Here is a 25480-nt window from a genome sequence, read left to right on the forward strand (position 1 = left end):
AGCTTGCTGGGTTTTTTGTGTGTTTTGCCTACAGTATGCCAAAAGTATCAAAAACTGTTTTTTGGTGCAAAATTGGCACTAGTGTGTGCTTATTGTGTGTACTAACCTGAAATTTCTCAATCTGTTATCAGTGGGTTTTTTTTGGGGGGGGGGTGGAGAGGGAGGGTGGTTGCGCAGAATTGGACTTGGCTTAGTGTACAAGTTACATAGGGGACTGGGCTTTGTGTGGGTACAGGTGTTAATAACGCACTTAAAAAAATTCAGTGCACAAGAAAGGTAGAAATTGACTTAGAATTGTTGGTAACGTTAAACCTTGTGCAAACCATTAAAAAGTCTGTTTATATTGTTAGCACCGAATTAAGTTGCTACGTAGCAAGAAGAAATGTTGCGTGAAATACATATGTTTAATTACTGTATATTGGTTACAAAATGTATTATTTTGTGGTATGACTATTGCACATATGATCTACAGTATTAACAAAAAAATTAACAGGGTAACAAGGGTCCAGAATGACCAGTGATTCAGTAAATGACCCCAAATAACAGCACTCAATGTGACTAAAGTGAATGCAAAATAGCAGTGTAACTAGAAGAAGCAACGAGACTAAGATAGTCCACTGATTGATAAGAAATTGTATACTATATGTGTAATAGTTAAAATAACTTTTAATCGTACAATAGTAATAAAATAATAATTTTCTTACTATTGTACGATTTAAAAGTTCTTTTAACTATTACACATATAATATATAATTTCATATCAGTGGGCTATCTTCGTCTCGTTGCTTCTTCTAGTTATGATGTTTGTAAGGGTCTTTTTTACTGGTTATACCGGACCATTGTTAACCAGTTAATTTTTTGTTCATATTTGTTATTTTTACCCCGATTGCACTGTGTACTTCACCCATCTTTGTAAAACTGTTAGGTGTGCTGGTATCCCAATTTTGTGTGTTGTATATTATAAATATGACACTGATATTTTACGACCTAGTTGTAAATAAAAATGGACATAATTCTGTTTTTATTTTAAATTGGATTAATCAGGTATTCAAATCCGGTCTTGGTACATAAACCTCCACACAAAGGAATAAAGTGACATTATGCCTCTCCTTAAGATGGCTATACTGCATTGAAGATATTAGCCCAGTGGTTCCCAAACTTTTTCAAGGCTCCCTAAGGTGATCAGGATTTTTGCACGGCGCCCAAAGTGTAAACAAAGTTGTATATACATACCTAACAGTTGGAGAGCGCAGTTGGTATGTCTCTCACACAGACTCTCACTCTCTCAGACACGCTCTCGCTCTCACACACTCTCTCACTCTCGCTCTCACACACTCTCTCTCACTCTCTCGCACACTCTCTCTCTCTTGCACACTCTCTCTCGCACACTCTCTCTCTCTCTCTTGCACACTCTCTCTCGCACACTCTCTCTTGCACACTCTCTCTCGCACACTCTCTCTCTCTCTCTTACACTCTATCTCTACACTCTCTCTCTCTTTCTCTCTCTCACACTCAGACACTCAGACACTCAGATGGGAAATCAGAATGGGTCGGGGGGTGAATCGGAGCAAGGGGGAAATTTGGAGCGGGGGGCAAGGGGGATGCAAGAAAGGCATGGAGCAGTACTCACCACGTGCTCCATGCAGGAAGAGGCGGGCCTCGCTTTGCAAGCTCGTATAGAGCTTGCTGCGGGCCCCAAAAAAATCCTGGCAGCGTGCCAACATGCTGCCTGGCGCAAATCCTGTCACCCCGTGGTGACCGGGCGACGGGATTTATCGAGGTGCACGGCCGCGCAGGGGGCCCGGGCCCCCTGACTACAGGGCTCGGGACGCCAGTACCCCCTGCCGCCAACAGAAATCGTGGGGCCCTGGGACAAACATTTTAAGCAGGCCCCCTCCCCATGTGTCAGCGGTATTGCTCGCCGCCGCCCCCCCATTTCACACCTCACGAGCCCCCATCCCATGTATTTCTCTCCTTTCCGTCTCACCCTCCCGCCTCGCATGTATTTCTCTCCCTTGCTTCTCACTCTTACTCCCTCTTTTCCTCACTCACCCCCTCTCTCCTCTCCCTCCGTCAATTACCCCACGCTCACTCATTCCGTCTTCCCCCCCCACAAGATATATACCAAAAAACTTCCCACCCTCGAATACATACAAAAAAATCCCCACCCCCCAAATATATACAACCTCCCCCCCCCAAATGCATACAAAAAAACACCTAATTTGTGTGTGATACAATGTGTGTATATATATATATATATATATGTACACATACATATACACACAATCACACACCCCCAATACATATAAAAAAAATTACCCCAACACCCCCAATACATATAAAAAAAATTACCCCAACACCCCCAATACATATAAAAAAATTACCCCAACACCCCCAATATATATATATTTACCTGGGGATGATGGTCAGGCCGGTGGCTTGCGGGAAAGGGGGGTGGCTGAACGGCCCGGTCCCTGAAGGTGGGAGGTCAGTGCGGGGTGGGGTGCGATGTGCTGCGGTGTGCTGTGGGTGGGGCGGTGTGCTGCGGATGGTGCACCGATGCTGTCGGGTGGTGGCGGTTTTTGCCCGGGGGGGGGGGGGGAAAGGCAGTGCAGCTGGGAGACATCTGTCTCCCGGTGCTGCTCCTCCTGCGCACGCGCAGGGCCTCCCTCTCGCTTACTTCCGGCGCTGCCAGCAGGGAGACCCGGCGCCGGTTCAGAGGATTTTTTTTTTTTAAATTTAACTAGCAGCCCTTGTTTTCCGCTTCTGGCGGCCCTGATCGCGGCGCCCCTCTAGCCAAGCCAGGCGCACAGTTTGGGAAACACTGTATTAGCCCATTGTGCATCTCTCCAGCAAGAGGTTCAATAACTGTTGCTTTCTCCTTTAATACATGTATCGAAGTTAGTGTTTTTCAACCGGGGTTCCCCGGACATTCCCAAAGGGTTCCCTGCAATTTTCAGATCATTTGAAAATAAATTGTACCAAATACAGGGGAATTTACAATGCATCTGATCTCGGACGTGCAACTAGAGAGGGTTGGGGTTCCTTACAATGCATCTGATCTCAGACACGCTATTAGAGAGGGTTGGGGTTCCTTACAATGCATCTGATCTCGGACGCGCAACTAGAGAGGGTTGGGGTTCCTAGCAATGCATCTGATCTCAGACGCGCTACTAGAGAGGGTTGGGGTTCCTTACAATGCATCTGATCAGACGCGCGATTAGAGACGGCTGGGGTTCCGCAGAATTTTGCAATATAATTATAGGGTTCCTTAACAAAAACAAGTTTGAAAACCACTGCTCTAAGAAGTCATTGCAAAATCTGTTCTCCGATACCACCATCATGTTTGGTGCACAAATTGTTATCCATTATTGGAAGCTTTTCATGTTCTCCTCAACACAACAATGATCCAAGTGTATTTTCAAAACAATGATGTGATTTAGAACTCACACTTCCGTGGTTTTCAACCAGTAGAGATTATGTTGGTAACCTGTATAGAACATCCATATCATTCTTCTTGAATTTCTCGTGTTCCATTTGCAGGGAGATAAATATGAAGACTCCCCTGAAGTTTGTGCACACGTCCTTTCATGGAGTGGGTCATGATTACGTACAGTCGGCTTTCAAAGTCTTTGGGTTTAGCCCACCAATTCCAGTGCCTGAACAGAAGGATCCCGATCCTAATTTTTCAACCGTCAAATGTCCAAATCCAGAGGAAGGAGAGTGTGTACTGGTAATTATCTGTGATCCTCCAGTCAGCGCTCACTTTGCTCATACCAAGATTTCCTTTTGAGGACATATTTTCAGTTAGGCTATTCCAGAAGACACATTTTGTCCTCAGAAGATACCTTCTGGCCCATTTCAAGGTGTCTTCTCACGCCAGAAGGTGTCCTGTAGAGTAGCACCACTTACATTTTATTGTAACATGATCTGAAGTTTGAGCATAATCCTGAGAATTGGTCATAGTTGCAGTTATGTTCACAGGCTACTTTCTTAAATTAAGAGAACCTGCATTTATCCTGCACTTTTTTCATTCTCGCCACTAACTGTACATTTGGGTTAGAAAGCCCATCAATGGGAGACCCAAGTGGTGTGATGAAGAGAGAAACAAAAGGATGATACAAGTAGCAATCATAAAAAGGCCATGCAATGCAACCGATGATTCGTTATCCTGTGGTTGAACTATAGCATTAAACTACTTCTGCTTTTTCTAGGAGCTGTCTCTCAGGCTTGCAGAGAAGGAAGAAGCTCGGGTTGTGGTGGCAACTGATCCAGATGCCGACAGACTAGCAGTGGCCGAACAGCAAGACACGTAAGCCATTCACATTTTCCTCCCTTCCCTTGACTGACACTGAGTGTATGCGTCTCCTTTTTCTGCTCTAATATTAATTTTACATTTTGTTTTCAATATATTGTCATCCATAGCAGCAAGTCATTTGAGAGGCTAGATTTCCCTGATCGTGAATTAAATCCTTCTAACTTGTCCACCTGTTAAAATGTATGTGCTTCATGCAACAAAACCCCTTCTGGAGCAGGAATCGATGCTGCTGGATACAAAAACGCCTGTTTCTAGTTCCCCTTTTAAGTGTCTGGTTCTGTTTTTTTTTTTTTTTTCAAACATTTGATGAATTTTCATTATATTTTCCATTCCTGAATTATCGATGCTTCAAGAACATGCAGCAAAACATTGCAGGGATTTTCCATAAAAATCAGTGAAATGTAACAAAAATATAAATGTCTTCAACTTTTTTGTTGGGCTTGAGTCAGTATTTTAATATGATGGTAGCTCTCAATGTATTTAAGTGCATGCTTTTAATACTTTCAGCCCCGAAGAGGTTTCCTATCACACATTTTTCTGATACTCCCATGTGTCTTGCAGGGGCTGCTGGAAAGTTTTCACGGGTAACGAGCTGGCCGCTCTGCTGGGATGGTGGATGTTTTTCTGCTGGGAAAAGAACCGTGCAAAGGGATCAGCCGTGAGTGACGTGTACATGCTCGCGACCACCGTCTCGTCCACTATCCTCGGTGCAATCGCCTCCAAGGAAGGATTCCAGTTTGAAGTGAGCTTCAAGTTTCACGTGTACTACATTTTACTTGTCTGTAGATGGCAAAAGCAAAATGTTTTCTTAAAAACGGTCCTGAAGAGAAATTATTATTTCAACAAACCAAAGAGTTCCACATTTTTGTTTTTTTTGTTTTTTTGCACTAAGGTGTTTCCAACAGAACACTCATCAGATTAATCTACTGCCAGGTGTTGCACATCTTAACACGTTTTATATTTAAAGTTCTTGTGATTTTGTAACTGTATATGAATTTCATAGGCATCCTTTCAATCGATTTCTGTGCATTTAAATAAGCTTCTGTATTAGTACAACTAAAAAGGCTCCAATATTGTGGGCCATCGAAGGGTGTTACAGCTCGCAAAAAAGTAAATAGATCATAAATATGAAACGGCTCTACACCCTTATCACTGAACTCACAATAATGTTTGATCAAGTAAATGGATGAGATCCACCCAGTAGAGCTTTCACGTGATCTCCTGCCACTTGCTCTCATGACCTAACCAACAAGATCGATGAGACAATCGGGCAAAGCCTATCCATAAACTAGACCCATTTCAAGGGATCCTCATTTTATTGCTGTCTGCTGCATTTCTGTTCCTAATGGGATTGTCACCCAGGACATGAGATGTAGAAGCAGTTTAGGACCCAAACATCAGCAAAATGCACTAATACTATCGAAAGATAATCACAGGCCGTCTGTGTGTCTGGCTGTTACTGATTGTGACATTGTGGCATTCAGCAAAGCTTGTCTGGTATGCACAAAATGTCGTCTGCATTGAGGATTTATCCCCTTCTCTGACAGGTGAACCAGCAATGCTTTGCTGACCCTTCAGCCAGTGAAGCGATTTTGTTTGTTTTTTGAGCGCAACTTTGGATTCCATTTTTTTTACCTTGAGACGGAGCCAGCAAAAACATTCTCATTGGTGCCTGTCTTGGAATTGATCAATTTCTACATGGTCTGTATAATTGAGTGGCCAACTGCAGTCCTCAAGGACCACCAACAGTTCGGTTTTTAAGGGCCCTTGAGGACAGGAGTTGGCCACCCGTTGTATAGTTTATGATGTGACGACCATTCTATTTCAGTGTGATGCTGAGTTCTGGTGGATGTATGGATGATGGAGAGCACTGGGTTCCTTGCAGATTGAGGCATATCAAAGTGCAGTCATACTCCAAGGTCTTGAAAGATACTGTAGAATATGATAGAAACGATGTCAATATGAGAAGTCGGTATATAAAGAAAGTGAAAACCTAATGAAAGCTGTAATTGACAATATAAAACGCTCCTTCTCAAAAGTACTGTAGTAGCTCTGCTGCTGTCTTACTATCGTGGCCCCCTGGTTCAGCAGATACCGAATTCCCCTTCAAGGTTCCAGCAATTTCTGGAATTTAAAAGGTCCACAGATAGGAAGATGCATCTAGAACAATTGGTAACTGGACCCTATGTAGTACAATTTTAAGGTCTTATCTGCCAGGGAGTGCCTGAAGCACCGTCTCGGAAGAGGGCATAATCCCTCTCCATAAATAATAACACTCAGAACCAGGTGGAGACGAAGTCTGCTTATATTATCGTGCATTGGGTCTAAATTGTGACCCACTCCCCTCTTTTGCATCGTCCACAAACAAGTATCAGGTAGTAATGGAGGAATTCTGCTTTACATCCGCAGATGTACTTCCACCTGAAGAAGGAACCTTGAAGGGACATACTGCACCGACACAGTTTATTCTAACATTTGCCCGTTATGAACGGGGCTTTTTTCAGCTGGAGCCCGGCTAGCGCCAAAACAGAGCCGCGAGCGAGCCGCATCTTCCCCTTTCCGCGTGTTTAATTAAAATGCTTCCCTTCCCCGAACCCCTGGCTGCTCCAGCTTTGCGCAGCTTCCCCCTTACCCCTGCTGCCTCTGCAGCTTTCGGGGATGCCGGGGAACCCTGAAACGTTTGACCGGCGCCACAGTGACGCGCCGCACACGCCGGGGAAAACCCCAAACGAGCCGCCGGCTTCCCGAAAATTTCCCTACACCGCGGTTACGGCCGTATTAGAATAAACAGTGTCCCCACTGTATATCAATGTGTCATTTTTCTGTTGACCCAATAAAAGCAGAAACAGCAGTGTTTCTAGAAAGAATAGCTGCACAGAGTAAGAAAGCCTAGTCCTGATCTTTTTATCTTCTAGGAAACTCTGCCTGGGTTCAAATGGATTGGAAACAGAGTGAAAAGTCTGCTGGAGAATGGGAAAACCGTCCTCTTTGCCTTTGAAGAGTCCATAGGTACGCGTACATTGTTTTCATAGACTAAATGGTTTTGGTAACCTTTTTTTAGTGCTATTTTAAGTGATAACATTTATTTTTGTACCAACTGTGTAAATTTAATAGCAAAGCTTGGTTGCTATTACTTTTTTTTCCCCTCTTTTCTCCAGTCCATCTTCGTTGAATAAATGTTTTATTATTCACGTTTTGTTAACACGAAAGAATAGTTTTGTTCAGTTTCAAATGTATTGTTTTACAAAGATAAAAAATAAACCAGCACAGGGCAAGAGGGGCTTGCACTGCAAAGGCCAGAGTGCCAACAGCAAGCCTACTACTATTACAGCCCCCTCTGGAACTGAAAGGGTTGGTAAACACCATGATTTAAAGGTATGTCAGTATCGATGTTGCTGCTTGAACTAGATACGATTCTCAGAAGAAATCAATGTGAGGCATGGGATCTCTTTGCTGCTCTGTGTCCATCATTTGAAATGCCGAGCGCTGTACACAGAGCCATGTGTGTGTGTCCCGTTTTATTTCCAGGTTTTATGTGTGGGACAGCAGTGTTGGACAAGGATGGGGTGAGCGCGGCTGCGGTTGTAGCAGAAATGGCATCCTATTTGGACAAGAACAACATGAACATGGCGCGCCAGCTGGTCAAGATCTACGAAACGTAAGCCGAGGGAGCTGGTTTCATTCATGGAGCTGTACAAATATCCTCATTAAGGGCCAGATCCACACATTGTGTTAAAGCTTTTAGCACGCCTGTGCTCCCATTCATATGAATGAGAGCAAAGGCGTGCTAAAGCTTGACATCCCTTTATGGATCTGGGCCCAAGTATCATGTCGAGCAGGGGTCTTTCAACTTGCCTTTCATATAGTATAATAGGATATCGCCAGGCTTTTCGTGGGGGAAAAAGAACTACGCCATAACTTCATTATGTGCTATCACCATTCCTTATTTGGCCCTGGTGCTAAAGTTTGTCAGGTTATCTATCACCTGTTAGGGACGTCTTGAGGACTGGCTTTGAGAACCCCTTCCACACTGGATACACAGGCTGTGCAGGCAAATACCTCCCATATCAGACACCTTTTCTTCCTGTATACTGTAGCTAATTTGGCATGTTTAACCATTTCAGTGCTTTATGATGTAGCCACCGCGTCATAGGGTCTGGCACTCCCATGGGTTTTCAGCTTCTTTTTGGAGGAGAGATCCACCCCGATCCGCGCTGGCCCTTCAGCACTCAAGAGGTTAAAGAGATAGTCCAATGTAGCAGGTTAAATACTATTTGTGTTTTTTTTGTTTTTTTTAAACAATTGTGTAATTGGCTTCCTTAATCTAGATTCAATTTAGATTTAATCTAAAGTGTATGCTTTTGTGAGATCTTGGTACAGTACAGTATATGTCTACAGCATTCCAAAATTAGTTCAGGAGAGCTACTGGGCATATTTTGGTCACAGAAAAAAAACAAAAAACCCTTGTCTGACAGCTCGATCCCATGTTCAGGACTGAGTGGTAATGTAAATACCAGCATGCAGAACTATTACATTTTGTTGAGTTTTTAATCTTGACTCTATTTCTAATCACTTTTTATTAATAATTAAATTGACTGCTATGGAGCACGCGCTTTTTCCTTTATCTAGAATTTTAAGGAACTTTTTGGTTCCACCTGAAGCTATTACGTCTCCATTGGATCTAATTCCCTACACCTTGGTTCTATTTTTCTTAATTTACTCATTTGAATGTATTTGTTTTATTTTGCATTATTGTTGCATACACTATGATTTATATGTATATTTAAATGTCGTTGTTTATCAATTTGACACCAAATAACGCATATTGAACACAGTTTATATCACAATGAAGAGAATAATTAAGTTCACATTAGCACACTAATTGACATGCACTTCATACCCAAGTGAGCACTGTAGCGTGTGTATATATACATACACACACACACACACACACACACACACACACACACACACACACACACACACACACACACACGCACGCGCCAGCCTGTATATTATAAGCTCATATTAACATGGCTTTATTTTTCAGTCACTTTGAAACATCTTGCTGTCATTCTGTAGTAATTCTCCCTTTTTTTTCCCCCCTTGCTCATCTATAAAACCGTTCTGCACGACGACCTGTGCTTTGCAGGCCAGTACTTTGCTATAATTCCATGCTCTGCATCTCCCCTGGGTGGAGCTTCACATTGCAATGCTTTTCAAACACATTTTATTGGCTGGTCAGATAATGCCACTTCATGATCATAACACTTTTATTTATTTTTTGCAGATATGGTTATCACATTTCAAAGACTTCCTATTTCCTGTGCTATGATCCAGCGTCCATCAAAAGGATTTTTGAACGTCTGCGGAATTACAGCTCACCAAAGAAATATCCAGAGTACTGTGGGCCATATGGGATTCTTCATGTTAGGGACGCGACCACAGGCTATGACAGCAGCCAGCTGAACAAGAAATCTGTATGTCCTGTGGGGCTCCTTTGCATTTTGTGTATATATGTGTGTGTGTGTGTGTGTGTGTATATGTGATAGGAAGCAGGCACATCGGATCATGGAGAAAAAATATCAAATGTATTTAAACATATCAATGTTTCTGCTCGCTCAGCAGATTTTCTTAAGTGTTGAAAAAATACATGCAAAACACACACACTGCGAGTGCAGCTATTTCTCATGTTATATTTATCCATAAATACTTGGAGTTATTTACAGATGGAGTCAGATTTATTGTTGCCCTGCCTCGCACTTGAGCGGGGGAACCGTGGACCAAGTGTGGACTGGTCACCACCAAGTGCAGAGCAGGGGGGAATTTCCCATCAGGATTAACACAGCGGGGGTCGCTGCTTCTGAATGGGACTTCTGCTGTGTGAATCCTACCGGCCTGCACTGGTCTTTAAGAGCTGCGCAGTGAGAGCAGACAGGACCAGTCCTTCGCGCTGCGCACCTCTAACAGGCGCTCGCAATGTGTTCATTTTAATTACATAGAACTGAAGCAGGGGGGTCTCCGGTGCTCAACCACATTCATTTCAGCTCCGCGGACCCACTGGTTACCGAGATACAGGCTGGGATGGGATGCTGATATCTCTGACAAGTTTAAGGCCACGCTTATAGTGCCGGCGACGCGACCAATGTCACCCGTCGCCAATGCGAAATTAAATTTCAAATTTAGGCTACAAGGCCAGCGACGTCATAAAAGGGGAAGGTAGAGGGACGGAGAAGCTCTCCGATTGGCTGAAAAAAACATATCTGTGACTACCAGATTTTTTATAGCACTGTCGCTCCGTCACGCCGTCACGTGCATTATTAGCGCCGGCACTATAAGCGCAGCCTAATTCTCCCACGTTACGTGACAAGGACGTTTAAACGTGCAGAAGATACCAGCACCCCATATCTGGGCCATGGAACTTGGGAAGCAGGGCGTCCCCGGGGCAAATGCCCTAGTAGCCAAATATGGCTTTTAGCGGTTTTGCCCATTCAAACATACAGTAAAACACAAAACATTAATAAATAGACTTACCCCTGCCAGGATGAAGGCCGTCATGGGAGGGAGGGAGTGAGCTTCAATTAGGTAGGAGGTTGCCACCCTCCAATCAGCTAAGACTAGCTGAACAGGTGTTCTGTATGTTTTATAATTCTTGTTCAGCTAGTCTTAGCTGATTTTAGGGTGGCAACCTCCTACCTAATTGAAGCTCACTCCCTCCCACATTTAAATGGTTAAAAGCTCACTCCATGGCATCTCCCACTCTCAGGGGAACTTGCCTGCTTACAGTATGATTGTGACAAATCTATTACAGAGTGCTTTTCCTGGTAATGTACAGGTCAATAAAAGCTTCAATCAGACTTTGAACTTTTGCAACTAATATTGACAGATTTATTATAAATCATTCTTCCTGGCAATGCACTGGTTATTAAGAATCTATATTAGTGTAGGGACCCTTGAAACGTGGTCTGCCGTGTAGTTGGCTCAAGGGCTTACAACAATTTGGCCAAAACGTTAAACTAAAAGACCATTTTATTTATTAGTTATTTATACATGTATATTTAGGCACTGTACCGTATATAAGAGTTTTTCTGGATGTGCACTGATCTTTGTCTGTTTTATGTAATGTCTCTGGTTTTAGGTATTAAACGTTTGAAATGGTTTCTACTAAAGGGGTCAGTAAAAAAAAATACCTCTTGTGCATTTGCAAGTCTCAGACAAGTCTCCAACTAATGGGGTCAGTGAGACTTATCTCACTTCAGGTAATCTGTGACTTTGCTTCCCTCCATCACCTTAACTTCGAGAAATACCTGGACTGAGGCACTTATCACATGATCCCGATGTGCTTATATAGTAGATTACATAGTTGTTGGGTGCTCCCACAGACACTGAAGTGTGGCTAATATTAGCCCCATAACGCAAGCAATGCTGTATATTCCCTGTTCTACACCAGGGGTGCTAAACTCCAGTTCTCAAGCCCCCCCCCAACAGGTCAGGTTTTCAGGATATTCCTGCTTCAGCACAGGTGGCTCAATCAGTCCCAGCTTCAGCACAGATGGCTCAATCAGACTCTTCGACTGAGCCTCTGATTGAGCTACCTCCTGTGCTGAAGCTGGGGTATCCTAAAACCTGACCCGTAGGGGTTGGAGGGGGGAATTTGAGCACTGGCGTTGAGCACCCCATGTCTACACAGTGTGCATCAGCTCTTAGCTCTCATTCAGATGCTGGTTTTTTTTTTTTTTTTTTTACTGACAATGACCTTACTGCATGTTTGATTCCCAGCACCCTTATTTGTATTATAGTGTCTCCCCCCCTCCCCCCGCCCCCTGCTTTCTGGATAAACACGTCTGCATGTTGTGGAATGAGGAAGCGATTCCTTCTTGGTATTTTATAATGCAATGCATACAAGAGCTTCTTGAAAAGGTCATGTATCGTTATATAATATATATATATATATATATATATCTTCTGTCTGGCAGTCACAAGGGTATTACGTTCACGAACATCACAGGTTCACTGTTCAAGTAGGAAAGGAAAGTACATTTTTCAGTATTAATTCTGTATTGGGCAGGCAGCTGTAATAACCGTGTACACCCCGATAATCACCTTTTACGCTTGCTTAAACCATTCTCACCAAGCCTGTTTCCATGCCTCCTGCAGGTACTCCCGCTGAGTAAAAGCAGCCAGATGATCACCTTCACATTTCAGAACGGCTGTGTGGCTACTCTGAGAACGAGCGGTACAGAGCCCAAGATAAAATACTATGCAGAGATGTGCGGGACACCGGGGCAGGGGTGAGCCATGCAGCCTTTACCCTTCATTCCTGTATAACCACCCTTAACGTGATGCCTGGTTTGTGTTCAGTGTCACAATGTGAGGGTTTGGATCGGGCCAGGCTGTCTCTGAATTAATTCCATTTGTATTACCTTAAAGCAGGCGTAGCCAACTCCAGTCCTCAAACTGCCAACAGGTCAGGTTTTCATGATCTCCCTACTTCAGCACAGGTGGCTCAATCAGTAGCTCATTCTTCGACCTGTGGTTCACATTTGCTGAATCTAGGATATTCTGAAAACCTGACCTGTTGGTAGCTCTTGAGGACTGGAGTTGGCCATTTTAATGGAACATTCCAAGGAAAAAGACCCGGTTCAGCTCTGGAGACCCGTTTAGACCCGTTGGAAGAAGGGGGTCTCCAGTGCTGATGAACCACGTTAATTTCGCCTCCGGGATCCCCTACTTTCCTAGATACTAATCCTATTTTAGCTGAACAGGGTTTTTTTTTTTTTTTTTAAACCCCTTTGGTACTGAATGGCCAGAAATATATTGCTGGCAAATTCAGCTGTGTGAGGGTCGAAGGTACAATGGTTGAAAAATACATAAATTAAGCATTCCAGTGTACAAAATGCAATTCTTGCTCTTTATAGGTTTTTTTTTTTTTAACATGAGAAATGGTAAAGGATAATTTCGTGACAATGGTCTCTCCTCGTTAGGGGGGAATGGCAATTTGAAGAGCATTGAAAAGCCTGTAAACTTACAACCCATCTCTAGAGTTTTATAGCACAGAAATGTCAAAACCATTGTTGACCACATATTATGCAATACAAAGGAAAAACTCCTGCTCGGCTGAATAGCTAAGTAATAAATAAAAATAAAGGTGCAAGCAGGAAGGTTCAATAATTAGACCGGCACGGAAGGACAAACTCTGCAATTGGCACTCGAGACGTGAATAGTGGACAATTTAAACTTGGATTTTATTGGTATTATACTAAAATAAATGTGTACCAAAGCGATAACCTATTCCACTCAACCTAGTATAATCAATCATATAATTGCCAAGATACTTAGTTCAGGGTGCAAGTAGGGAACATTGAGAATTTTTACAAAAAGACCTAACAGGGTCCACGGAAATCCTACAATATGCACTCGCTGTTGATTTTATCAATAATGACCACGACTCCTAGAGATATAATATCTCGATCACTAATAGTGATCGAATTAACTAACTTACACACAACCTCCTATGCAGTTCATGTAGGATCGTGACGAAAAATAATAGTTTTATTAAACCATCATATTAAAAATGCATGTGATTATATACAGTGAATTATTAAACAATCCTCTATGATGGGGGGTGGCGGCCTGCTAGAGCTAAGTATGATGGTAACCTGATAAGCATACAAATCAACACTTGTAGGTAATGGTCACAAGATAGGTATGTGGGATAAACTGCAGACTCTGCTGATAAAATGGTTAGGAATATCAGTACCCTAACAGAATCTCAGACCCCATTTGTGTAACATATCACAACACCTGTGACCAATAGATGACCAAATTGTGTGTATGCAAATCAGCGTTTTTGCTGCTTCAAATAGCATGTAGCCAGTATATATACACACACGTGTGAGCGGGTGTATCCTGTTTGCACATACTGTACATTCAGGGAGTTGCCAGCAATTGGTCCATAGTATCAGTTAGTAACAATCAGGGTAGATATAGTAACCCACTCCAATCCTACCTTCAATACAATAAATAGGTAGGGTTACCTGGATAAATATAGTGTAAGTGTTAGTGTAGCCAATTGTGAGCATGTATAATAGATGTGTGTGTTACAACTCACAATCAAAGGGGCATACTACATAGCCACGTCAATGAACAACACTGTCATATAAATTAAACAGTGTCTACTATGGTACAGTACCCCCGGTCCAGTGTGACAAGGAGCTGCACCGAGACATAAAAGGACAATGTAGCATGGGGCTCAAAATGCCCAGTAACCACTATACTGGCGTATGGAGGAAAGCTCAGGTCGCCACTCCCCTGGACGTCACCATCGTGACGTCAATCGATTCCCCGACGCCGTTTCGCGTGACGCGCACACTTCATCAGGGGGATGTAATAAATAAAAAGTAATACATAACAATCAAGGTGCAAGCAGGAAGGTTCAATAATCCTAAAAGCACAGATGGGCAAGCTCTGCAATTAGCACTCGATACGTGAATAGGGTTCAATTTAAAACTTAGATTTTATTGGTGGTATACTAAAATAAATGTGCACAGAAAAAAAAAAAATAGTCCTGCGTGTGTCTGAGTAAAAAGTGCATCAAATAACTGGTGGCTGATTTCACTGTGTAATCCTACTAACTAATAACCATAGTAGTAGCCTACCGAAAGGGTTAATATCTTAATATAGCATTGGATAGCTGATACCACATGCTCACAAACATGCACTCTGCCTCTTCGTGTAAGAGCTATTGCCCTCCGCACCGGAGACTCAACCAGCTACTACTGTACAGCGAATACATATTAACGGTCTCTGATTACCATGAGGCATTTCACTGGACACATTGTTGCCAGACATTAAGCAACAATACCAGCTTACTATAGTAATGCATATAGTAATGCATCAGGCAGACTTTCCAGCTGGGCTCCTATGTCTCATTAAAAGGGTCTACATTAATAGCCTTAAGCGCAGCATGTGGTATTAGCTATCCAAGGCTATATTAAGACATTAACCCTTTCGATAGCCTACTACTATGGTTATTGGGAACTAGGATTACAAGGTTGAATCAACCACCAGTGATTTGATCCACTTTTTCGCTCAGACCCACCCAGGACTATTTTTACGTGTCAGGTCTGTTTTTTTATGTGCACATTTATTTTATTATAATACCAATAAAATCTAAATATTAAAGTGTCCACTATTCACGTCTCTTGTGCTAATTGCAGAGCTTGTCCTTCTGTGCCTTTTGATTATTGACCACATATTAGTTTGAGAGACTGCATTAACATTATTGGGTTCATGTGTGAAGGCAAATCTGGTGCAGTTCTGGGGCAAAAAGCAGCATATATGGGGGGGATTCCAATATTGCCTTGATATGTAGAACCAAAAAATATGTATTTTAGAAAGTCTGGGGATAATTGCAGCAGCCTTATATTGTGATATAACTTTTATTTAGTGTCCTCTCCTGAGGCCGCTATATAGTGATTAAAATAAAGTTATATCGCTCTATAGCGGCTTCAGGAGAGGAAACTAAATAAAAGTTATGTTTCTTCTCCTGAGGCCGCTATATAGTGATATAACTTTTTTATTTTGTCCTCTCCTGTGACCGCTACAAACGTTACCCAGAAACCCACATACACACTAGGTCAAGTGAAACCCCACTCTATTAATATATATAAATAGTAACATGACAAAAAAAAAGTAACAATTTATGCATATTAGTGGCATGTATAGATGGGGAATAGAATAGATCCCAAGTCTCTGTGAAATGGGTTTCAGTTAATGCACATGTGCGCTTATATGAGGAAATTCTTCCCGTCGGCCTTATTCATACAATTGGCATTCTAAAAATAACAGAAAATAGGAATTTGTGTTATTTTTCTTGAGTTAACACAGATTGTAAGCACTTCAGGGCAGGGGCTCATCCCCCCCACCCCCCAATGCTTTAACTTTAATGTAATATGCATATATTGGATCTATTCTTCCCTGTATTAAGTCTTGTACAATATCCACGTTAAGCACAGCACACACATACATACATAGTATAATATAATATATATGTATATGTGAAGTTCTCCAGTCTAATCTATTACTCGTCACCCAGTCAAAAACAAACAATAGTTGGACAAGATCTCCCTCTAGTGGAGCCTTACCGCCTTTAATCTCATCAGCTGCAGAGACATTTAGGCTTTGTCCATAGTGAAAGCGAGCGCTACAGTGCTACTTGCCTCGCGCGAACTTTCCTCGCCGGCGATGAAATGTAGGATTTTGGAAAGCGAGCGAGGGGGTGGGCGCGGTCATGACGTGGGGGGCGCGTGTCAAGGAAGTGTCATTCATGAGAACACGCCTTTGGCAAATAATAAAATGCATAATGCCATGCAATTTCCAGAAGTATTCTGTATATATAAATATATGTTATGTTTTCATGCATGACGTGTGTGTGTGTGTGTGTATATATATCGATATATCGATATATCGATATATCATGCATGAAAACATGCCTTGTTAAAACATTTTTTATAAAATGTGATGCATTGTACAAGTAATAGACAATACATCAGAAATTTCTCACCATAAATTCTGTCATGGTATTAAAAAGGTTCACGTTTGTAAACCTCAGAAATCAAATTTTCAATAGTTGAGTTGTCCATATTCTCACAGCAAGTAAGTACAACTAAACTAACAAAAAGTCATTGGAACAGTATCCAGGCAGAATAGCTTACTAAATTTTCATTGGCTGTTAGCCGTTCACATGACCAGGCTGTCTCGCTGCAATAGCAAACAATTTTGTCTCCTGTGCTTTTGGTATCCTTGAATCTCACGTGCATGTGCAAGCTCGCGCTAACTATGGCCACGTGTTTTGGAATACACACGTTTGTTTGTAGCGCGAGCTATGTAGCTTGCTCCGTATCTTGCACGATGGCCGAGGCCTTAGGCCACATTTACAAATCGGCATTGTATTGGAAACACGCACACCCCTTCATCAGCGAGGTGCATGCGCCAGGAAGTTTTATAGCACAAACAAGCTTTACTCGCATCCGTTGGTAATGCTCACCATACAAAAACAGGCTTCAGTTCAGACCGTAACAGGTGGCAAATAATATGGCCACTCTGTGCTTCTTGCCCTGGTAGCTCTCACTCCTATGCTGGGATGGTAGTTATGCTTTGTTTACCTTGGCTGTTGACACTAACTATCTCCTGAATTGTGTCATTAATGCCCCGGCTCAAGAGGGCTTATGATGGGAATAAACGCTGTCCTGCAGGATCAGTATTCCGTCACTCTCAGTACTGCATACCTCGTCCATGCATATTGGATCAGGAGTTTACTTAGGACCTTCCGGTGGGGTCGATTCGATTATACTACTCTGAGAATTCCTGCTGGCCACATGCTCACTCCTGTTCCCAAATGAGAATAATCTTGGGACATTTACTATAGGCGCTAACTATATAGGGCACGTTCCTAAACTGAAAACAAATGGTGGTGGGACATCCTTAATACACATAACTATATACATTAACCCATTTACAGGACTCAGTGAGGCTTCAGTTTGAACTCTGAGGAACCTGTTTCTAGAACATGGAAGGGTATATATAGACCATCCCTATAGTGACATCACTGATCACAACACATAAATGAGTGGCTATCCCTTTCTGCATAGTCATCATGAATCACACAAGTGGGAAGGTAGTAACCTGAGTGATCCTACACAGTTAACCCATTAAGACTGTTAACCACTTATACTAACTAGTCGTCCCTAAAAGCGGGGCTGGGGGCTACATATATATTTTTCCTTATTGGACTGTGGGATGAGGAATAGATTGGAGCACGTGATGTCATTGTATTTCATTAACTATTTCACATACTGCAATATCCCACTAACCATGGAAAAAATCACCTGTGAGTGGATCCAAGTGTGATTATTCCCCCTGAGTAGGAAAGCGTGACTATTTCAAGTTTATACTGCTTTAAATAATTAAATACCTAACAGGGTAACGATTTGATGGGTATTTGTTTCACTTTTGTACCCACAGGGAGAAATTGTTCCTCGAAGAGGAGCTAAAGAAGGTCATAGACTTGCTCGTGGAGAACTTCCTGGAGCCCAGCAAGAACGGCCTGATATGGCGCTCTGCGTGAGAACGTCGGTCTGCAGAGGAAGCCCCAAAGCACCACCACCCAGCAGTGCCAGGGAACCAAAAACACACGCACTTTCCTTTACCTTCACACTCAGCGATATGTCCACAAACACAAAACACACGTGTGCTGCCCATTACCAAAAACCTAAAAACCACCGTACAAAAAAACAAATTGTACTGTAATTGCACTCACCCTTGTTAAAATGGCTACTTGATGTTTCACAAGTATTAAGTCAGTACTTGGACTACTCGTGACATGAATATGGTTTTTTTTGTTTTGTTTTTTTTATACAGTGCTAAATGAATATTCATTTTTAATGAGGTGAGAGTAATTGAATTACATGCGAGATGGTTCTCTAACGAAAAGGAGTCGAGCAGTTGTAACAGTTATGGTTGTAAATACATAAGCTTGTGTGTTGAAGGGATACGGTAATCCATTTCCCTTCCCTCAGGGAGAAAACAAATTTGCCTCCTTGAGATGTCCTTTTTTTTTTCTCTCTCTCTTTGACCAAATGATTTGTACATTGTTAGGCTGCGCTTATAGTGCCGGCGACAGCAACGTCGCGTGAAACAAATGCATTGCAGCTGTCACATGCGCTTATAGTAAGCGCGACGCGACGGCTTGGTTGCAATCGCTGGAAGTCATCTGTGTTTGATTTTTCCAGTGACCGCAGCCTGACGTCTCCGTCGCGTTGCCTTCTTCGGCACTATAAGCGCAGCCTTAGGCTGAGTCCCCAGTGTAGGCTGCGGTACGCGCCCCACAGCACAGCCCTCTATGGGGCAGGCCACAGTGGCCGTGTGTGCGGGTGCACAAATGGCATCATGCGAACGCCCTCGGGAAAGACGAGAATTTGTGTCTTCCCGTGACGCGATTACGTGTCGGTGTGCAGCCAATGGAAGGGCAGATATGCCGCGCATCCCATCGCTCCCCTACGCGGCTTTCAACGGTGCACGCACCGCCAGGCAAGACTGGGGCTGTAGCCTTAGGGTTTGAACAGCTAAGTACGCCTCTTGTTGGAACAACATCAGCCCCTGAGGTCTTGTAATATAGGAAACTTGCCTCTCCCGTGTTAAGCTTCTTTCATGACAATCCTCTGAGTTGCTATAAGAGTGAGGGGACATTATTTTTTTTGTTACAGAAAGGTTTCTGTTTTGATGTTTTGTGTTAATTTATTATTTTGTACCTGTTTTATTTGACTTCTACATATGCTGTATAAGGGAAAAAACCTAAAAGCCGTCCTGCCTCTATTATAGCGTTTTGTACAGTATAGAGCGTAGATATCCGTCACTATTTCAAGTCTCAGTTGGCAGGTGTTTGAGCTTCCGTTAGTACTTTGCATCTGTAGGAATACAGTATATAGTTTCAGTACAGTGAGTTTATTGTTGAATATTAAAGCTGCTCTTGGGTCATTGCACATTCTGAACTTTGTGTTAGAAACCCCGATTTTTGCTGAACTGAGATAATGGCAACGTGTCATTTATTTTGGGAGATTGAATTTATGGGGGCTATGAATTATTTCTCATTTATAGCACCAGCCACTTAAAAAATAAATTCTACCTATGGAATTCGCCTTGAGTGCAGTTCTCTTAAGGGCCTACAGCGGGGCTGGCCAACTCCAGTCCTTAAGGGCCACCAACAGGTCAGGTTTTAAAGATATCCCGGCTTCAGCACAGGTGGCTATTGTTGACTGGGCCACTAATTGAGCCACCTGTGCTGAAGCTGGGATATCCTTTAAACCTGACCTGTTTGTTTCCCTTGGGGACTGGAGTTGCCCACCCCTGGCCTACAGCAAAGTTCACAAACCACTACAGGTAGTAAAGTAGCAGAGGCTGAGAGAAGACTGCAACGCCTTCTACTGGAACCAATGGTTGATAAGTTACAAGCTTTAGAACCGCACAGGTCAAGCCCAGATGAAGACCCATGTCTAATAAAGAACCCTGTGGGGCTGGAAAGCTTGTAACTTCTAAGCCATCTGTTGGTCCAATAAAGGGTATTGCATTACCTACTACTTCGCCCTCGTTGACTACTTTACTACAAGGAAGAAATGACCAATCCCCACTCTTCACCACTACAAGTAACACTATTTGTGCAAGTTTTTTTTATTTTTATAAAGGATAACCATCTTTAAAACACCCTGACAGGGGGCCCTCCGCTCCAGGGTTTTATTAAGCGTGTTGTCTTAAAATATATCTTAACAAAAAAAAGGTAAAACATCCAGGATTTTAAAAATAAACAAAATCCATTTCTAGGTATGTACGATGTGTATTTTTGGCAAGCACACTATATATACTGTAGAGCTTGTAAGTAATTAACACCATTACTGCCAGAAGGGCTCATTTGGCAGTGAAGGGGTTAAAGGGAATACCCATGGAGCATGAACAAGACTTGAAATGATTCCCGTGTTTCAGTCGTACATGTAATCTGTATTTGCCTTGTGTTCCTGGTGCTGCCAGATATGCAGTTTCCTGTTTTGACAGTGAAGAGGTTAAAGGCGCATTGCCCGGCCCAGCACGAATGTAGTTTGGGGAAAAATAAATGTGACCCGTCTTACAGATAAAAGATGATCAGGAGGGTTACCGGTCCTGATAGAAAGTCAGAGAGGGGGAGTACTCCACTCCTTAATCTAAATAACAAACTGAAGGCCACCACAATAAAAATAGGCGTATAGCTGCAATCACTTGATCTATTAAGATCTGATCGTATCTATTGATCTTTCTCGATTATTAGTTACAAATTGTAGTTTTCCAATAGCAGCATCACAAGCTGCAATCTTTGTGGGGTAGTTGTTTATATTCTTTGGAGCTACACAAATCCATTTAGAGAGTGGACACGTTTGGGCTGATCTACAAAAAGCACACGCTCGAAATATCAGGTATACATATTATCTGGCTCTGAACTACAGCCTATATGAATTAGCCTTGCAATTTGGTATTTCAATTCATTTCAGATTTTATTTTGACTCTCACCCTATGGATCTCCCACACATTTATTTTAACACCACCTGACTGCGTTTTAAGAAGTGATTAACATGCCTTAAAGTCAACCCATTGGCTATTGGAGTACATTGGAATTGTAGAACCCAATAAAAATCTATTGTATCCTTGGATCCCCAGCCCACTTATCCTATGTCAGGGGTCTCCAAACTCAGTCCTCAAGAGCCGCCAACAAGACAGCTTTTATGGACATCCCTGTTTCAGCAAAGGTGGCTCAATCAGTGGCTCAGTCTTACTTGAGGACTGAGTTTGGAGACCCCTGTCCTATGTACATGAAAGTACTATGACTTTGTGCTAGGGCTTTCACTTTGTTTGCCTAAACTGTTACATACAGTATCATTTTTTTACATTGCATAAGCTTGTTGCATTTATTAACAGCTTAAATAATTGAATTGCAACATAGGACAAAAACAAACAATTATTTGGTCTTAAAACTGAAAATATCCACCATTACAAATCTTCTTTTTTTTTTTTTTCTCTCAACGTTTCTATTGAACACATGTTGGAAAGCACTGGTTTGTTGCATGCATCAGTGTTTATGCCTGTTTCAGATGTTCTATACTTGTTACCAGATGCCGGATTAAAATTTGCGCCCCAGATAAATAAAATATCTATCGGGGCTGCAGGGAGTGCAACCACATCCCAAGCGCGACACAAAATAAAAAAAGTGCGCCAAATTACCGAATAATAAAAAATAAAGAAAAATAATTTAAAAAAAGATAAATAAAGAGGAAAAAATAATTATTATCAATGCACCCCTAGGACCGTTGCGCCCTAGGCGACCGGGCCGACCCTCCTGTTACCTAGGATAACAGCGCTTCTGTACTGAAGCATTGAAAGGTGGTAGCACTCAGTGCTGGAGAGCGCTACCAGCACATTTTTGCAGTTTCACTCATTTCAATAGGGAAGAGAGCCACATTTCTACTTTTACCGCGTATTATTGTTTTGGCTACTGCAGTTACTACTTATAGTCCTATTGATCCCCAAATAGCATCATATACTGGAAATATTACAAGCAAAATAGGTGTTGGAGGGATGGCTTATTAAATCTGGGTTGGTAAATGCTAAGCTCACTAGAGCAGGGGTGGCCAACTCCATTCCTTAAGGGCCACCAACAGGTCAGGTTTTCAGGATATCCCTGCTTCAGCACAGGTGACTTAATCAGTGGCTCAGTCTTTGACTGCACCACCTGTGCTGAAGCAGGGGTATCCTGTAAACCTGACCTGCTGGTGGCCCTTGAGGACTAGAGTGTTAAGGGCCCAAATTGTCAGAGAACGCCATTTGTTGGTATTGTGGTCATATCCCCACTTCAAAACGGACATACCGTACGTGACTGCTGCCTCCTGTCACAGTTATTATAAGTGAACTCTTGGGGTGTCCCAGGACACAGCAAATACATGTAGTGGCTGCATCATACCCTTATAGTGCTTGTTTTCCAGGGGAGATGGCGTTCTGCTCTCCGGGACGCTACCTGACAAGCAGGGGAATGGGAGAGAACTCGCGTTTACGGATATTGTTACGATGAGGTCACACGGTTTGCCAGAGGGGCAGTAGTGGCACTCTGAGGGCTTGACCCCTCCAGCATTCAGAGGGTTAAACCATATCTGATTTAATCAGAAGTGCACAGTAAGTTTTATCCCTGCTGCATCTGATATATTTTTTATGAGGTGGTTCTCCCCATTGCAGCAGAATGGTCTGGACAACGGGTGCTTACAAATGGGAAGTCTTAATGTAAATGACAGGACATTACGAACACTGGCCTACTACCATGTCACCTTTTATGCCAGGAGGTAGCCATATTCAGTCCACCAAATCACATATTAACTCCTTCAGTACAAGAGGACCCAGCAACGCAGTGCTCTGACACTAAACTGGTTAAAGCACCTTTAAACCAGATCAACATACTGTAAATGGCAATAACTAAAGTTTAGACGTTAGATAACATTAGGAGTTGTTAAGATTAATGCTTAAAAGTTTGCAATGGCCTTTTCCAGCCCTGAATGTGAGATCTCTATGCTTTTTGCACTATGGTTCGTTATTTTGTAATATGGTTCGCTTTTACACTATTGTTACTTTCTTGTTTTTCAACCTTTGAATGTATACGTCAGGCCGTGTGTTGCCTGCAATTTTTTTTACATGCACTGTTTTCATTATTAGTATTAGTGTCATTGAAAGTAACACTATCTGTGTTGGTGTGTTCTAGCATAAGAATTTGTTGAAGGACAATATGATTTCATTTCTAAAATTAAATGTGTCTTCTGAAACAGTTTGTTGTTTTTTTTTGCTTTTATGTTGAAATGGGGGAGGGGAAATCTGTGTGAATGCAAGATGTGTTATTGTGCGCCTCTGCATGACAGGTTGTGCAAGTTTGCACTAAATTAAATATACAGTAAGCTCTCCCTGAAAGGTATTGTTCAAAGCAACAGACCATTTCACCACCATGACTGTTCTGGAGGAAGCTGCAGCTCACGGGGATGCTGGTGCCGGCTCGTTCACTAATGAAGGGTTTTAGGGAAGAGGCCGTATGCAGTGCTGGAGAAGATTGTAGTCCCATTCATGGAAATGGGGCTAAACTATTCTCCAGGCTGTGCAGGGCTGCTGCACAGCATAATCTCTGGGAAATCTTGGGTAAGGTTTGTAAGTGGAAATAATTTTTAGTTAAAGGCAAATTACTTATTAACCTTGAAACAGTAGTATTAATAATTGGGAGTGATAATGTTTTCCATTGCCCCATCTGTGTCCATTCCAGTGCCCAGCTCTTTTCCCCAGGCTAGTACAAACCCTGGTTTAGATTCAATATTGATTTCGAGTAATGTTCTATAAATGTACGATATATTGTGCCCACGTGCACCCCAAAAGACCAGCTCTGATTCAAAAGGGTTCAGCACCCTTAATGTGTTTTTGTTTTGTTTTTCGTTCATATAATGTCAAATTTGTATATATTGCCATCTCTCCCCTTCTTTAAATTTGAACTGGTCCTGAAAGTGCTTAAAACATCTAGGGGCCTATGCAGAGAGCAGCGCTATTTCGAAATTCGCCATTTTTTGGAGAAAATCGCGCAGAAAGCAGAAAATGGCGAGTTCCGAAAAACGCGCCATTTTTTCTTTTCTATTTGTAAAACTCGCCTCGCGGCTGGCGAGAACCTCAGTCTCGCCAGTTTTAAAAATATCCTAATGCAGAGAGGCGCGAACGGCATCTAGCGGCTGTTTGCGCCAATAAAATGGCGCGATTGTCTCCTTTTTGCCTCGCCAGAAAAAATTGGCAAGAAGCTGCCGCTCGCGGCCATTGCAAAGGGAAAAAAAAGGCGCGAATCTGTTTTTACACGTTTTTGAAGCGCGCATCTCGCCAATTTAAACTCGCCACACGCATCCATGTTAAACATAGCAGAATTCGCACTTTTCTGCATATGGAGAATAAAACTCTCCAAAAAAGCTACTTTTTAATAAATTCGCCAATTTTAAAATTCGCTGCTCTCTGCTTAGGCCCCCTAGTCTTATCCGTATCCATCAGATCTCCCACTGTTCGAACTTGCAACCACCTTCCAGCCCCTGTATACTGTAGGTAAGAGCGTTTTGCATTTAGTGCTAGTTATTTAGCAGTCATGGTTTTGGGCTGGTGCAACGGGTTGGTTCAAATGTAGTGTGGATCTCTACTTTTCATTTTAATCCACTTAGTCCAGTAATACTGTATGTGATCAAGGCTTTATTAAACTAAGTGAAGACACTGTACTGCTAAAGCACATTAAAAAAAATTGCCTTTTCTTAAGATGCCTATGCTTTTTAGAAGCATATAGTTTAATGGAAATGTTTCCCTAGTGCAGGGGTAGCAAACTCCAGTCCTCAAGGGGCACCAACAAGCCAGGTATTAAGGATCTCCCTGCTTCAGCACAGGTGGCTTAGTCAGAATGAAGGGAGGTGGACCCTGCCAGGAAGCCACTGGGCCTGAGACAGTTGGGACACTGCCAGTTCTTCTCCCCCCCACATCAGCCGTGAAGCCCCCGGAACCCTGGTTTAAAATCAATGCTGGGAAGACTCCGTGTGT

At 42.5% G+C, this 25480-nt stretch overlaps 1 protein-coding gene across 2 annotated transcripts in view; it reads left to right on the forward strand.

The window, feature by feature from the left end:
- PGM2L1 (phosphoglucomutase 2 like 1) overlaps positions 1–23703 on the forward strand; it is a 70087-nt gene extending 46384 nt beyond the window's left edge. The window contains exons 7-15 of one of the 2 annotated variants that reach the window (XR_012800055.1): positions 3544–3733; positions 4215–4312; positions 4880–5060; positions 7234–7327; positions 7847–7976; positions 9609–9798; positions 12476–12609; positions 18344–19451; positions 19483–23703. Coding sequence is in view for 1 of the 2 variants with exons in the window: in XM_075592775.1 (XP_075448890.1) it covers positions 3544–3733; positions 4215–4312; positions 4880–5060; positions 7234–7327; positions 7847–7976; positions 9609–9798; positions 12476–12609; positions 18344–18446 (1120 nt within the window). In the remaining variant the exon portion in view is untranslated. Of the gene's footprint in view, positions 1–3543; positions 3734–4214; positions 4313–4879; positions 5061–7233; positions 7328–7846; positions 7977–9608; positions 9799–12475; positions 12610–18343 lie in introns of both variants that reach the window. The other variant, XM_075592775.1, reaches the window with a different exon arrangement.
- The last annotated feature ends 1777 nt before the right edge of the window (positions 23704–25480 follow it).

The sequence above is a fragment of the Ascaphus truei genome, chromosome 3 (genome assembly GCF_040206685.1).
Source record: "Ascaphus truei isolate aAscTru1 chromosome 3, aAscTru1.hap1, whole genome shotgun sequence".
NCBI classification, from domain to species: Eukaryota; Metazoa; Chordata; class Amphibia; order Anura; family Ascaphidae; genus Ascaphus; species Ascaphus truei.